At 38.0% G+C, this 13509-nt stretch overlaps 1 protein-coding gene across 3 annotated transcripts in view; it reads right to left on the bottom strand.

Moving 5' to 3' along the window:
• Nucleotides 1-13509, bottom strand: part of rabgap1 (RAB GTPase activating protein 1) — a 50449-nt gene that overhangs the window by 8669 nt on the left and 28271 nt on the right. For all 3 annotated transcript variants that reach the window (XM_077622295.1, XM_077622296.1, XM_077622297.1), the window contains 8 exons: nt 7730-7843; nt 4706-4780; nt 2751-2876; nt 2513-2656; nt 1943-1984; nt 1663-1791; nt 772-864; nt 151-261 (listed from right to left, as the gene is read on the bottom strand). In XM_077622295.1, the coding sequence (XP_077478421.1) occupies nt 151-261; nt 772-864; nt 1663-1791; nt 1943-1984; nt 2513-2656; nt 2751-2876; nt 4706-4780; nt 7730-7843 (834 nt within the window). The remainder of the gene's footprint in view (nt 1-150; nt 262-771; nt 865-1662; nt 1792-1942; nt 1985-2512; nt 2657-2750; nt 2877-4705; nt 4781-7729; nt 7844-13509) is intronic.

The following is a 13509-nucleotide window of genomic DNA, read 5'->3' as shown; positions in this document are numbered from 1 at the left end:
ATAAATGGATTAAAAGAACTGGATTAAAAGCCCTGAATAATCAGTTTATTTGAGATCTAAAACAATCTTTATTTTAGCTTTTTTTATTTTTAGATTTTACAAAATGAAATGGATGAATAGGAAAACAGTAAGCCTTTTTTTTTTACTTACGTTATCCAAATCTTTACGCAAGGCGATCTTGCTGCTGACCAGCTCGTGCGCCAGGTCGTCATTCTCTTGTTCCAAGCGCATGTTGGCCTCCTGCAAACGACGGTTTTCTCTCTGCAGGTCAAACCACAGGCAAAAAAATATATATAAATAAAAAAATCAGACAAGGGCAAACGAGGAAGGAAGCTAACCCGGGGAGTGGCTCACTGCAGGCGGTAGACGGGAAGTACAAGCAAATTTCAACAAATAAGTACAGGAGCGCTAACTCGATTGGATGCTCGGATGGCGGAAAATTGAGCAATGTTTAACACACGAATGACGTCACGTGATAGAAAATTAGGTTTCAAGATAGAAGATGACAGGAATTAATAGGGATGTCTCGAATCAGATGCAAAAAATATGTCATCGGGACATCCCTAGTAATTGATAGCCCAAACATGACTTTGGTGTTTAAATATACTGTAGTGGGAAAAAAAGACAGCGTTTCAACCCCGGGCAGAGTCCAACTACCTTAAGGTTTGACTACATGAGTAACGGCTACACAGCTTCATGTTAATATATAAAAAACACGGAGTTAATTAATGACAGTTTTATGTAAATGGAGTGTGTGTTTGCGTTAGCGACCTCGTATCGCTCAATGGGTGCTTCTTGTTGCTCCTGCTGCTCTCTGATGGTGTGGTACTCCTTCTCAAACTTCTTCAGCTTCTTCTGGCTGATCTGAAAAGCAGGAAAATGGACAGAAATACCGGGACGTCAACACATTGATGTATTCGTATTAAAAAGTACAGGATTTGCTGCAACTGGCAACGTTGACGTTTAATTAGAGAGCATTGACATCTAAACAAGGGGAACGGCGTAGTGTGTCCTTATATGAAGTGGTTAGGGGACAAATGATTGGTCAGTTGTTTCATGGATAGGTGTGTGTAATGTATTCTTTCAATAATGCGTTCACAAAGGACAGATAAAATGTCTGAAGTTCTTTAGCAGTGGGTTATTTGGAATATGGCTCATCTTCTGGGTGTTTTTACAGTTTAAAAAGTTAAGAGTGACCCCTTCTGGAAAGGAAAAACGATGCAGGATTTCTAAAAAAAACTAATAAAAAAAAGGACACTGAATCTGAAACATTCAAATTTGTTGATAAAAATAAGTATGAGCTGTCAGATGAAATATAATAATAAGCCTGCTAAAGTACTTCATGGGTAATAAAATACAAATATGGAATATTAAGCAGTTTATTAAAAAGGTGTTGGTTGGGTCATCACTTTTTTTGTCTTCCCGTTTTTAGTCATTCTCCATAATAGAAAGAAAAATGTAATGGTGGCTTCCAGTGAGGATACACATTTATTATTATTATTATTTTTAAATGTTATGTTTTACAGCGCTTTCTCCAGCCCGTTTTGACGCACTTTTGGGGAAATAAGCAGTTAGTTTAACCTCTGTTGAACGACATGTCTTGACAACCTTTGATCAAATGTGTGTCCAAAGTGTTATTGAATTGCGCACATTGCTTCTCACCTTCAGGCTACAGGCCAACTCCATCAGTTTCTTGGCATTTTCCTCCGAGCGGTACCTTTTGGGAACCGGAACACGGAAAAATTTGAGGGCGCCTTCAAAGTCTGTTTGGATCAGATCATCTTTTGAAGTCTGGGAAGTAGAAAGAAAAAAAAAAGGTCAGGATTCCCATTTCTGTTCTTGGGATTTGGAATATCAGTCAATGAGTTTGGGGGTGTTTTCCAAAATGTATGCACATCAAGACAGGGGTCAAATAAAAAATAAAAATGGAATTAAATTGTACCTTGAGAAGTGCCAGCGCCACATTGAAGATCACACTGATGCCCTGAGGATGACAATTTATTTTAAAATTGTGACTATATGATGACACAATCCATATTTCTGCAGGAATCCAATGGACCGTATTTTCCGGACTATAAATTTCACTTTTTGCAACTAATACGCACGTGATGGACTTTGTGTGTTTTTTTCCCGTTAACCACCGACACCCTCATGTTGCTTTTTTTAAGGTTATATTTAACTGAAAAATCGTTATGTGAACAGAAGCCTATTTAGCCTGATAATCTCCATTTTACTACTTACTCTAACGTACATAAGTTTGTTCTGGGTTTCTGATCAAATAAAGCGACTTATACTCCAGTTGGACTTATCTATCCATTCTTTCCAAACTCAGATGCAATTTATATTCCCAAAAATACGATAAGCATTAAAAAAGACCACTTTGAGTCAAAGAGTATCCCGCTATAGAAACTAAAAGAATATGAAACAAGTGAAATTATGATTCGTATTGATTTCGAAAGAAGCTATTTTATGACCACGTGCAAACAGTACAGTAATTGAATAGCGAATTTACCTCACACAGTAGCAAATCAATGATATGGAAGACCATGTAAAGAGGGAACTTGGCTGTAAAGAGGGTGAGGAACCACTGGGAGGCGTACATGTGGGCCTCCAGACCCACGTTCAGGAAATGGGTGTACAAATCTGGAATATATTCCTGATAGGCACAAACGGACGACATGGAAACGATAAGCAATGCGATTTAAAACGTGTTCGTACGTCTAGAAATAAATAAATAAATAAAAAACAACCTGCATGAGCCTCTCCAGCTGAAAAAACTTGCAATGCAGATCTTCAAAGTTTTGCTTGAAGAGATCCCTGAGGCCGTAGTCAAACATAATCTTGACCAGCACACTGAAGGCCTGCTCTTCTGGCATCTAAGTAACAAATATGACAATTAGAGTAGAAGGAAAATCTGTTTTTTTTTTTACAGTGAGACCAATCCAATTTCAGAGCTGCCAATCCCCGACAACCCCATTTCAGGTGTTTGGAGTTTTATGTTTTCATCAGGAGTGAATGTGATTCGCGCAAAATTAATATAATATGTAAAAAAAAAACATGAAATCCCATTGTTATTATCATGTTTTTACATCAATCTAAATATTGTGTTTTCGCAAAGTTGATCTTTGTGTTTGGGTCCTTCTATGTGAGTTTTACAGTCAATAATTCCACCATGTGTCACGCTGAAATTGCACTTGCATGCTGTGCAAATGTCGGTTTTTTTGGAGATGGCTTCAGCATGGGATACCAACCAATAAACTTCTGCGAGGGTCTGGGTCTCTTTTTAGAAGTTTCATCCAAATTGCCATCCATTTTGCCATCCATTTTGCGCTTAACCCGAGGAATATTGCAAATGCTATGTACTCCTACTTTCTTTAGACCATATGTGTCAAAGTAGCGGCCCGGGGGCCAAATCTGGCCCGCCGCATCATTTTATGTGGCCCGGGAAAGTAAATCATGAGTGCCCACTTTCTGTTTTAGGATCAAATTAAAATGAAGAGTATTGATGTATATTAAATGTCCTGATTTTCCCTCTTTTAATCAATAATTGTAATTTTTTGATCCATTTTTTCTGTTTTTTTTGTTCAAAAATCATTTTGTAAAATCTAAAAATATATAAAAATAAAAAAAAAAGCTAAAATATACATTGTTTTAGATCTATAAAAAAATGAATATTCAGGGCTTTTAATCAAGTTCTTTTAATCCATTTATAAAAAATAAAAAATCTAAATATTAGATCTTAAATGGTCCGGCCCACATGAAATCGAGTTGGCGGCCCGCGAACCAACCCGAGTCTGACACCCCTGCTTTAGAGCAACCCCGGAAATATGGGGATAGGATTTGTTTCAAAACGCCTTCATAATACTTACTTCCCTTATGGAAAAAAAACAGAAATGTTAAAGCGATAGAGGCTTCCTACGCAATCAATTCCGAATCGATTGCCACGCTGAAGTCGCACAAGACCAATCATTTGTCAGAACTTGGAACTCGGATGATTCACAATGCACTTGTGTAACGGATTCTTCCGGTTTACAGTCAGTTGAATCAAGATGGGGGAAGCCGTAACGATGGCGTGAATTGCAAGGCATTTAAGTTGGAAATTTGGTACTTTTCCAAAATAGTTGCTTCCCCCCATAAATGTAAGTGACAATTTTTGGGGATTTCCGGATTTTATGGAGGTTGTCAGGAGTCCCAGAGTCTCCGGAAATTCCGTAAAAGTTGGCAGCTCTGCAATTTACCTATCAAACACCAACACAAAGCACTCCAAAGCGTAAATCGCGACATTGCAAGCATGCCGTAACATAATTTTACCTGCAGGTGACAATGTTGGCCAGCAAAAACGCTTCAGCTTAGTATTTCTCCTAAAAAGCTCTACTATAAACTACGGACAGGAATCCAAATTTATCGCTGTAAAGTCAACAATTTTACCAGTGAGGGATTGTTTAACTCTTCTATTTACACATGAAGACGACTTGCCTGCACATCCTAAACTAAACAGAAGTTAAGTAGAGGCTAACATCATAGAAGTCCAAATCTGGGCCTCCCAAACTCTCAAAAGTGAGACTGACAGTAGTTGCAGTTTTACTGGAATCCGGGCGATAAGACGATTTACGGGACGAAGTCAAACAAAAGAGCAGAACCCCCCCGGCACTTCACAAATTGTTGAATCAAAAGCGTGTTTTGCGGGACTGAAACGGAAACTCACGTGCAAGAGTAGCACCGCCGCCAAGAAAGATTGTCCCTGACAGTAGCCGATCTCTTCATCATACACAGAGTATGCCTGTTTGGAAAAGACAAAAACACATGTTCCACGTCATTAAATTGGCTTGGTGGTCCATGCAGATCCCGGAAATTAAAATAAATAAATAATATCAAAGGAGAGTTGGTCTGTGCCGAGTAATAAATATTTGTGGTCTCCTCGCACAGATCCTATAAATGTGCTTATCATGGTTTAAATGTGTATTATGATGTTTAAATTCTATTCTGCTCTGCTTTTTACTGCCATTTTTTATCGATGTTTCATATCTGTTTGTGTCTGGAATGTACATTTACAAAAAAAAAGCCACAATAGTAAAATGGAGAACAGCAGCCTAAATATGTGCCTGTTCAAGTTTCAGATCATTATAACTTTAAAACAAACAAACGAACAAAAAAACTAAAAAGGCTGTCGGTGGTCAGAAAGAACAAAAAAAAAATAACAAATTCGCACACTCGGACAAAAAAAGCGACTTATGGTCCGGAAAATACAGTACGCTGCTAAAACGGGGGTAAAACGAAAAAACAAAAACAAAAAAACAGGCTGTCGGTGGTCAGAAAGAACAAAAAAAAATAACAAATTTGCAAACCCAGCCGAACTAGAAAAAAAAATGCGACTTATAGTCCGGAAAATCCATTACCCTGCTAAAACGGGGGTAAAACAAAAAAAACAAAAACAAAAAAACAAGCTGTCGGTGGTCAGAAAGGACAAAAAAAAATAACCAATTTGCACACCCAGCCAAAGAAAAAATAATAAAATTGCGACTTATAGTCCGGAAAATACAGTACGCTGCTAAAACAGGGGTAAAACGAAAAAACAAAAACAAAAAAACAGGCTGTTGGTGGTCAGAAAGGACAAAAAAAAAAAAACAATTTGCACACCCAGGCGAACTAGAAAAAATAATAAAATTGCGACTTATAGTCCGGAAAATACAGTACGCTGCTAAAAGGGGGGTAAAACAAAAAAAAAGTCTCTCGGTGGTCAGAAAGAACAATTAAAAACCAATTTGCACACCCAGCCAAACTAAAAAAAATAAAAATGCGACTTATAGTCCGGAAAATACAGTACCCTGCTTAAACAAGGGTAAAACGAAAAAAACAAAGTCTGCCCTAGCTGCAGTAGATCACTTTCCAGTTGGTAAAAAAATAAATAATTAAAGAGGATAAACAGTCGACTCCCATCGTTTACATCCTATCCATCACTCAGATAACATTTGTTTAAATACTTAGAATCCCAATCCCCTTTTTAAGAAAAAACAAGTAGCAAGCACGTGACGCTAAACGGTGGACAAGAGATGTCATTTTAAGCGGGGGACGTGCTTTTTCTCCAAAATGGTCGCGTGGTCCGTCCGCTAAGCTAGAAATGCAAAATATAAGTCAAATCAAACTGACGAGCCACGAGCGGAGCAAAGGAGGGGGAAGGAGGGCTGGCTGAATTATTTAAAGACACCTGAGGAGGTGCTTAACTTCATGGCGATGGATGCCCTCGCTCCACTTCTACATACATAATGAATGAAATGAAAAATCGGAGCGCAGCACTACAGCCACGGCTTGAAACAGTGTCTCAATAATAAAACGCCCCGAGGAGTGTGTGCGCGCTTTCTGATTAGCTTTGAAACGCGACGCAAAGATTGACAGCTTCTTCGCACGGTCAACTGGTCAGACGTGAAAAATGTACAGCCCTTTTCCACGTTTATTTTCCCGGATTCTGTGGAAATGGGATCTTCTCCAATGTCCGAGCCGGACACTTTTAAAGACATTGAGTGTCATTGTTTGCCATCATGAGGCTGCGACAATTGCCCTTGGAAACAAAAGCTGAAATTCAATTATTTGGGGAACATTTTCGACAAACTGTTTTATCGCAGGATTCCCATGACTGGTTAATGGAAGGCCCTGCACAATTTCCATTGTCTGATTTCCACAGTTCCAAAAAAATGTTCTAGAATTATCTACAAGTGTATACATTGCATGCTAAGAGGTTTTTTTGCATTGGGGTCAATGGAATGCTTAATTTTAAAAGAGGATGCTACTTTAAATTCATGTCCAGGGTCATCATTCATTTTTTTTAAATCAGGTGCCCCTTATGTTGGAAAATAAACCCATTTTTTGAAAGTGCGCCTAATCATGAATTGGAAAAATAAATTTCTTCTTCATGCAAATGAATTTTTTTGCATCGGGGTCAATGGAATGGTTAATTTTAAAAGAGGATGCTAATATAAAATCATGTTTGGGGTCATCATTATATATATTTTTTAATTAAGTGCCCCTTATGTTGGAATATAAACCCGTTTTTTGAAAGTGCGCCTAAACATGAATTGGAAAAATAAATTTCTTCTTCATGCAAATCATTTTTTTTGCATCGGGGTCAATGGAATGCTTAATTTTAAAGAGGATGCTACTATAAATTCATGTCCAGGATCATCTTTTTTTTTTTTTTTAATCAGGTGCCCCTTACTATGTTGGAAAATCAACCAGTTTTTTTAAAGTGCCCCTAATCATGAATTAGAAAAAAAAAATCTTCTTCATGCAAATCACGCTACAAGGATATTCCCTTTAAGAGCCGTGACATGAGCAAATTTCTGGTTTGAATTCAAAGACTGGAGGGAAAAAACTTCAATTGAATATAAAAGTAGATAAATAAAGTAAGTATTGTCATCATACCCAGAAACTGCGTATGACCAAAATGGAGAAGCACTACCAATTCCGTCATTCGCAGTTTCTGGGTATGATGACAATTAGGCTTTTGTCGAGTCAATGATGATGACAAAGCCTATGCCCGATTATTATTATTATTAAGAAGAGATTCCCAGTTGACCGCTACAACTATCTCAGTGGTTGCCAGATAAGCATTCCTGGTTTGGCTTTTTCACATTTTTTGGTGCATAAGCATGACTTAAAGTTGCTGCATCGAGCCCAAATGGCGACAGCCGAGATTTATGAATTTAAATATCAAGTATGAAGGATTCCCAAAAACCTTGCAGATCTTGTACAGAGAATCTTGTCCATCTCCTCCAGTGTCTTTGAAGTAGTCATGAGCTGGGAACGTTCTGTTAATGTCTCGAGTTATGGCACTATCCTGCGGGGATTCCTACCACAGAGAGAATGATAGAAAAAGAAAAAGAAATCACATAATTGCTTTTCAAGAAAATACAAAAATAAATCGAAGACCATTGGTTGGGGAATAAGTCATGTTGCTAAGCGATATAAGGAACCGAGCACTATGGCAGGCACATTTTAGAAACCGTAGAATTAGCTTCAGTTAACCATATCAACAGGATTGGAACATTTATCCTCTGTTTGTCATATTTAGCAATTCTGGAATAGAATGGCCTGTTAATACTTAATTAGAACCGTGCGTTAAATTGTGGTTGCTTGGTTTCTCTCAATAAATCATGTCAAATATTGGTGACTTTGTGATGAAATAGAAGAGAACATGAAAGGTGAAAACTTGAATTATTTGCAGTTTAAGACATTTAAGCAAATAGGTCAGGAAATAAGCCCAACAAAAGACAGATTTTTTTTTGAAAGGATGCAGACAAAAGTTGTATAAATGCAAAAATTGGCTAAATAAGGAAAAACTGTCGAATAGTGCTGGAAAAAAAATAATTTAATTTAACCACATCACAAAATAAGTGAAATGCACTGATTTTCCATTTCAAATCTTTCTTCTTACACCAATAACTGATTTCCATACGCATATTAAGGAAAACAGTGATATGATCAAACACGTTACAGTTGCCTATGATGTCGCCATCCGGACTTTCCTAAAAAAATTAGCTCTTTTCTAGAACGAAATGATTTTTCGGACGTTACGGTTAAAAGGAAGGAGAGAAAAAAAGCTTCATATCACAAAAAGCTATTCAATTGGTTCCATGTTTGTGTCTGAGATAACTCAAGAAGGAATAAAGGGATTTATTTTTCAAAACAGACATTGCTATCATGTGACTCCGCCCTCAAAATATTGAAGACTCTTCCGCTAGATTGTGAAGTCTCCAAACTCATGACCGTGGGTCTCCATTGCACGACATTAATATCTCCAATTTTTGTCGAGATAACATTTGACAAGCAAAAAACAAAGAACTCATTGAACGTCGATCGGACATCTGGTCACCGATCTTGGGAAATGATGGCGCCGGACTCTGCAGCTGAGCCGAGGCGGTACGACTGTTAGTACAGCCCTTTCTTTGTGTTATTATTATTTATTGATTATTAACAGAAAAAGATGTGTCGTTCATTCTGGATTCCTGAATGAACGCCTGCAAATCAATGTCAATTTAAACAGGCATGACGTTAAGACCAATTAGCACAAGGTATGTGAAAGCTGCCAAGTCGTAGTAAATGTAGTAAATACTACTACATTTTCCTGAGCTTAAGATGTATTGCGTACTCTGTGTTGGGTGTTAAATCATCTAGATCAGGGGTGTCGGACTCGGGTTGGTACGCGGGCCGCTTTAACGTCAACTTGATTTCACCCGGGCTGGACCATTTTAGATATAATATTTAGATTTTTTTTTTATAAATGGATTCAAAGAACTGGATTAAAAGCCAATGATTTTTGAACTAAAAACACAGAAAAATGGATTAAAAACTTACAATTATTGATTTAAAAGGGGGAAAAAATCAGGAAATGTAATATACATCTATACTCTTCATTTTAATTTGATCCTAAAACAGAAAGTCAGCACTGAGCATTTACTTTCCCGGGCCACACAAAATGATGCGGCGGGCCAGATTTGGCCCGCGGGCCGCCACTTTGGCAAATGTGATCTAGATCATTTCTGGCCTGCTACTACTATATTTATTACGTCAAAAGGAAATTTTGCAGTAAGGTTCAATCCCACGGCCATTTGCCGTATTTTCTCCCGTATAAGCCGCTCCTTTAAAATTGCCTTAAAATCGTTGAATTTGGCCATTTCTCTCTAAGCCATACCCTCGATTGGGTCATCATTTTTTTTTAGCGACAAATACGGCGTCTATGTGAGCAAATACGGTAGGTCGTAGTAACAAGTGATTTCGAGACTCATTCATAATCATACATGGTGAATGATAAGCATCCGTGTTTGTACAAAGACCACTTAGCCGTCTTATCTGAAGTGCTGAGAGCTGAGACAAAGCTCTCTGACATAATAGCCAATTAGCTTCCTTTTTGTCTTTCCTTTTCCAGTTGGAGAGAAAGGTGGGGCGGAGCTAGCGTGAGAGGGCAACGAAAACATAGCCAACGTTTCATGCTGGTGAAATATAAAGAGCAATAAGGTCTTTTCCACTTTTTATTCAAACCCGAAGGAAAGCATGCATGAAAATATTGATAATTTGAATAATTAAAAAGACACCCAAGAAGAAAACAAACCCACCAAATGCGGTTTCCCAAGTCAATTTTTATGCCAATGGAATTACAAGAAACAAAGGTTCCATTGTGTGTCTTTCGCAACGCAAAAATTTTAGTGCTGAAAAAAGCTACGTGGATGAAAAAACTTTAAAAAATCATCAATATTTTGAAAATAATTAATGATGTTTTCCAACCTGCAGGCTGTACAAATGGTTGCATTCACATCAATGACATTTCTGGCTAATAGCCAGGATTCGCACCAAAGAATCATTAATTACGATTGCGAATACGAGCAAAAGAACAAAATGTCCACTGCTGACAGGAAAGTAGCAATTTCATTGGGGTTGAGCCAAATTTGACAAACCCCCAAATGTGTGTGTGTGTGTATGTGAGTGACTACACTGTAGAACTACTGTAACACAAGGAACGACGGATCTGAGTTGTACTTCCGTGGGAAGGTGGAGTATTTAGCTCTCTATTGTTTATGTCCCTGATTTTGTTTGAGTTAACACAATGGCTGACATGTCGTGATGTTATTCTTTCCCTGTTGAAAAGCCCCAGCAACATCCAGAGGAGAAAGATTGCATTTAAACCTTTACAAATGTCCCCCCTTCGCATTCTTTCCATTTACAAAACCCACAACCAGTGGTGGCCTCCTTTAAAAATGGACTCAATAAATCAGAATCATTGTCCTCGCACCCTAGTTTCTAGTCTTTGGAAAAAAAATGGGACACAACCTTCTGAATACCATCTGAACATTTAAGTTTTTTATGTAATATCTTAGTCTGTTGTCAAAACGAAAGCAAATAGTGGACAACTAGGCATCCCTCTTTTATAACATTCTATCAACTACAGACGCTCCCCTACTTACGAACGAGTTACGTTCCGAGCGATTGTTCATAAGTTGAATTTGTTCGTAAGTTGCTTCAGTGCTATATTTTGTATTATAATTTATGTTTAAGGCCTATACAAGTATATTGAAGGTTTATATAAGTGCATTTGTATGTTTAAGGCTGGTATAAGTAACCTGCATTGGTTTGTACTGAAAAAAAAAACATTTAATAAAATGAAGAGAATACGTACAGTACTGTATACATACTACCGACGGTCGAACGATTCAAGTTGTATGCCCGTGCAACGCTCACCATTTTCTCACCCGCATCAAGCTTCTTTATTATTGCCACTTTGGTTTCAAATGAAATGGCTTGCCTCTTCCTTGCACTACCACCCTCACTAGAAGCCTTTCGCTTTTCACCAAACATATTGAATAATGGATGCACGAGATATTTAATGATAAATATGAAAAAAGTTCTTTGCGCACTGGAGATACGTTCACGCAATTACGCACTGCAACGAACTGGGCAGAGGAAGGTAGATGCTGGGTGAGCGGAGCTCTCACAGCGCCAGGCATCGTCGGTATTAGCGGCGGAAATAAGCACTACTCGGAAAAGGCGCGTAATACAAAATCGAACATACAGCATCTCTTTCCGAACATTTTTCGACACATAACTTATGCGCAGACATGTGCATATGTTCGTATGTACCGTTGTTCGTAACTCGAATGTTCGTAAGTAGAGGAGCGCCTGTACTGTGATAAAAAAGTACGCAAAAATATCAATATGCGTAGAGATAGAGATATGTACATTTATTTTTTGCAACACTGAATTACAACATGTACAAAGTTACAATACACTATACAGTACATTTGCCTCCACATAAGGTTTTCTAGGATTGGTCACAAGATCTTCTACCAACGTACCGGTAAGAAAAAACACATTGATTTCATCTGAAAATTCCTCTTCGAAAACAAAACCAATTCTCCCAAAAACTGGGCCCTCAAATTCAGCTGCTCACAAATGCTAAGTCATGAGTTTGCAATTCGCTCCCAACTGAGATGCTAAAATAAGCCAAAACATAACCCAACACAGATTGGAATATTAATAATAAAATGTCTGTAACTCTAACACTGTGACCGATAAAACGGTTTGGCCGACCTATTTAAGCCTTTAATGACACATTTGAAGTTGTACTTTTAGACCTAATGTTCTTCTTACCATGTAATAATTGAATCATAGTATTACTCTGAATCTATTTAGAAGGAACGAAGCTGGATTCGCAAGATGAAAATGGATTGACAACAAGAACTTGCTCCCTGACAAACAAACAATTCTGAAAGTAGTGCACATCAATCTATTGGCAGCAAAAACACCCGTCATCTGACTTTGAATTATCTATAACAAAAAAATAAAACGAATTCTGTCACTTCCGTAGACACCAATAATGAAATAAACATATAGTAAAGTAGGAGCGCCTCAATTCCAAAAAAATCAAAGGGAAGGACTTGATAATAAATACAATTGCGGTTCATTCATGGAAAAGACAGCCACATTCAATACGCCATTTCTCTACACTGACAATAAAAACAGAACAAGAGCGACCATCAGTTTTGGCACCGTTTCACAATTTGACAGCATTTTGTAAGACAACGCGTGAATCCATCGCCACTGTGCATCAAAATTACAAAAACACTTAAATCTCAACAAGTGGGTTTATCCAATGGAAGTTGATAACTGTGTTAGCACCCTTGCTTTAACTAACAGTCTCATTCAGCCATTATAAACCCGCAATTACAGCATCAAACATTTCTGGGAAAACATGCGATTATTTGAAATATCACCCAAATGAGTCACTGTAACTTTAAGGAAATTTGCTCTGCCTTATTTTGTACGAAAACAATGGACTGAGGCGAGCACGTTAAATTGAGGGTGCCGTTACATCAGGGGTCTCGAACTCAATTTACCTGGGGGCCGCTAGAGGCCGAGTCTGGGTGAGACTGGGCCGCATCAGGATTTCCACAAGAAAAGCACTGATAAAACTTTCCAACGTTATCAAATATCTTTATTTTTTAACAAAAAATAATGAATTAAATAAATTAACTTAAAGATGAATAAAAAATAAATCAATCAGTAATATAAAACCAAATAATACTAATGAGCATACAGTAGATATACACTGGCTGGCTAAGTAGAGAAAATGAATTATTTTTATTCCGTTTCAAATGTCTGTATTAACAGCTCTTTAACCTTTAACTTTCTGAACTTGAATGGAACATTGAACATGAAATATTCTGAACACGGCTTCTTTTGCCTACTCCTTGCTGCTAGAGACCGGGCAGCGCTTCTTCTCACATAGTCACATTTGGCTTGAGGGAGGAAGCAGTGGAGACCCTCAGTAGAGCTTGAAGATGCTCATCAGTAAGTCTGGACCTGTACTTGGACTTATTGAAGTTCAAGGTGGAGAACAGCTTCTCACACAAGTATGTGCTCCCAAAAAGGCACATGGTCCGCTTGAACCTTCGGGAAAGTTCAGGGAAGCTGGGGGTCAACTCTCTCAAAAATTGCCCAAGCTTGTCTGCTTCTCCACTCACC

This window comes from Stigmatopora argus, chromosome 16 (genome assembly GCF_051989625.1).
Source record: "Stigmatopora argus isolate UIUO_Sarg chromosome 16, RoL_Sarg_1.0, whole genome shotgun sequence".
Lineage (NCBI taxonomy): Eukaryota > Metazoa > Chordata > Actinopteri > Syngnathiformes > Syngnathidae > Stigmatopora > Stigmatopora argus.
Note: the sequence above shows the minus strand (reverse complement) of the source record. Positions and strands in the feature narration are given on the sequence as shown.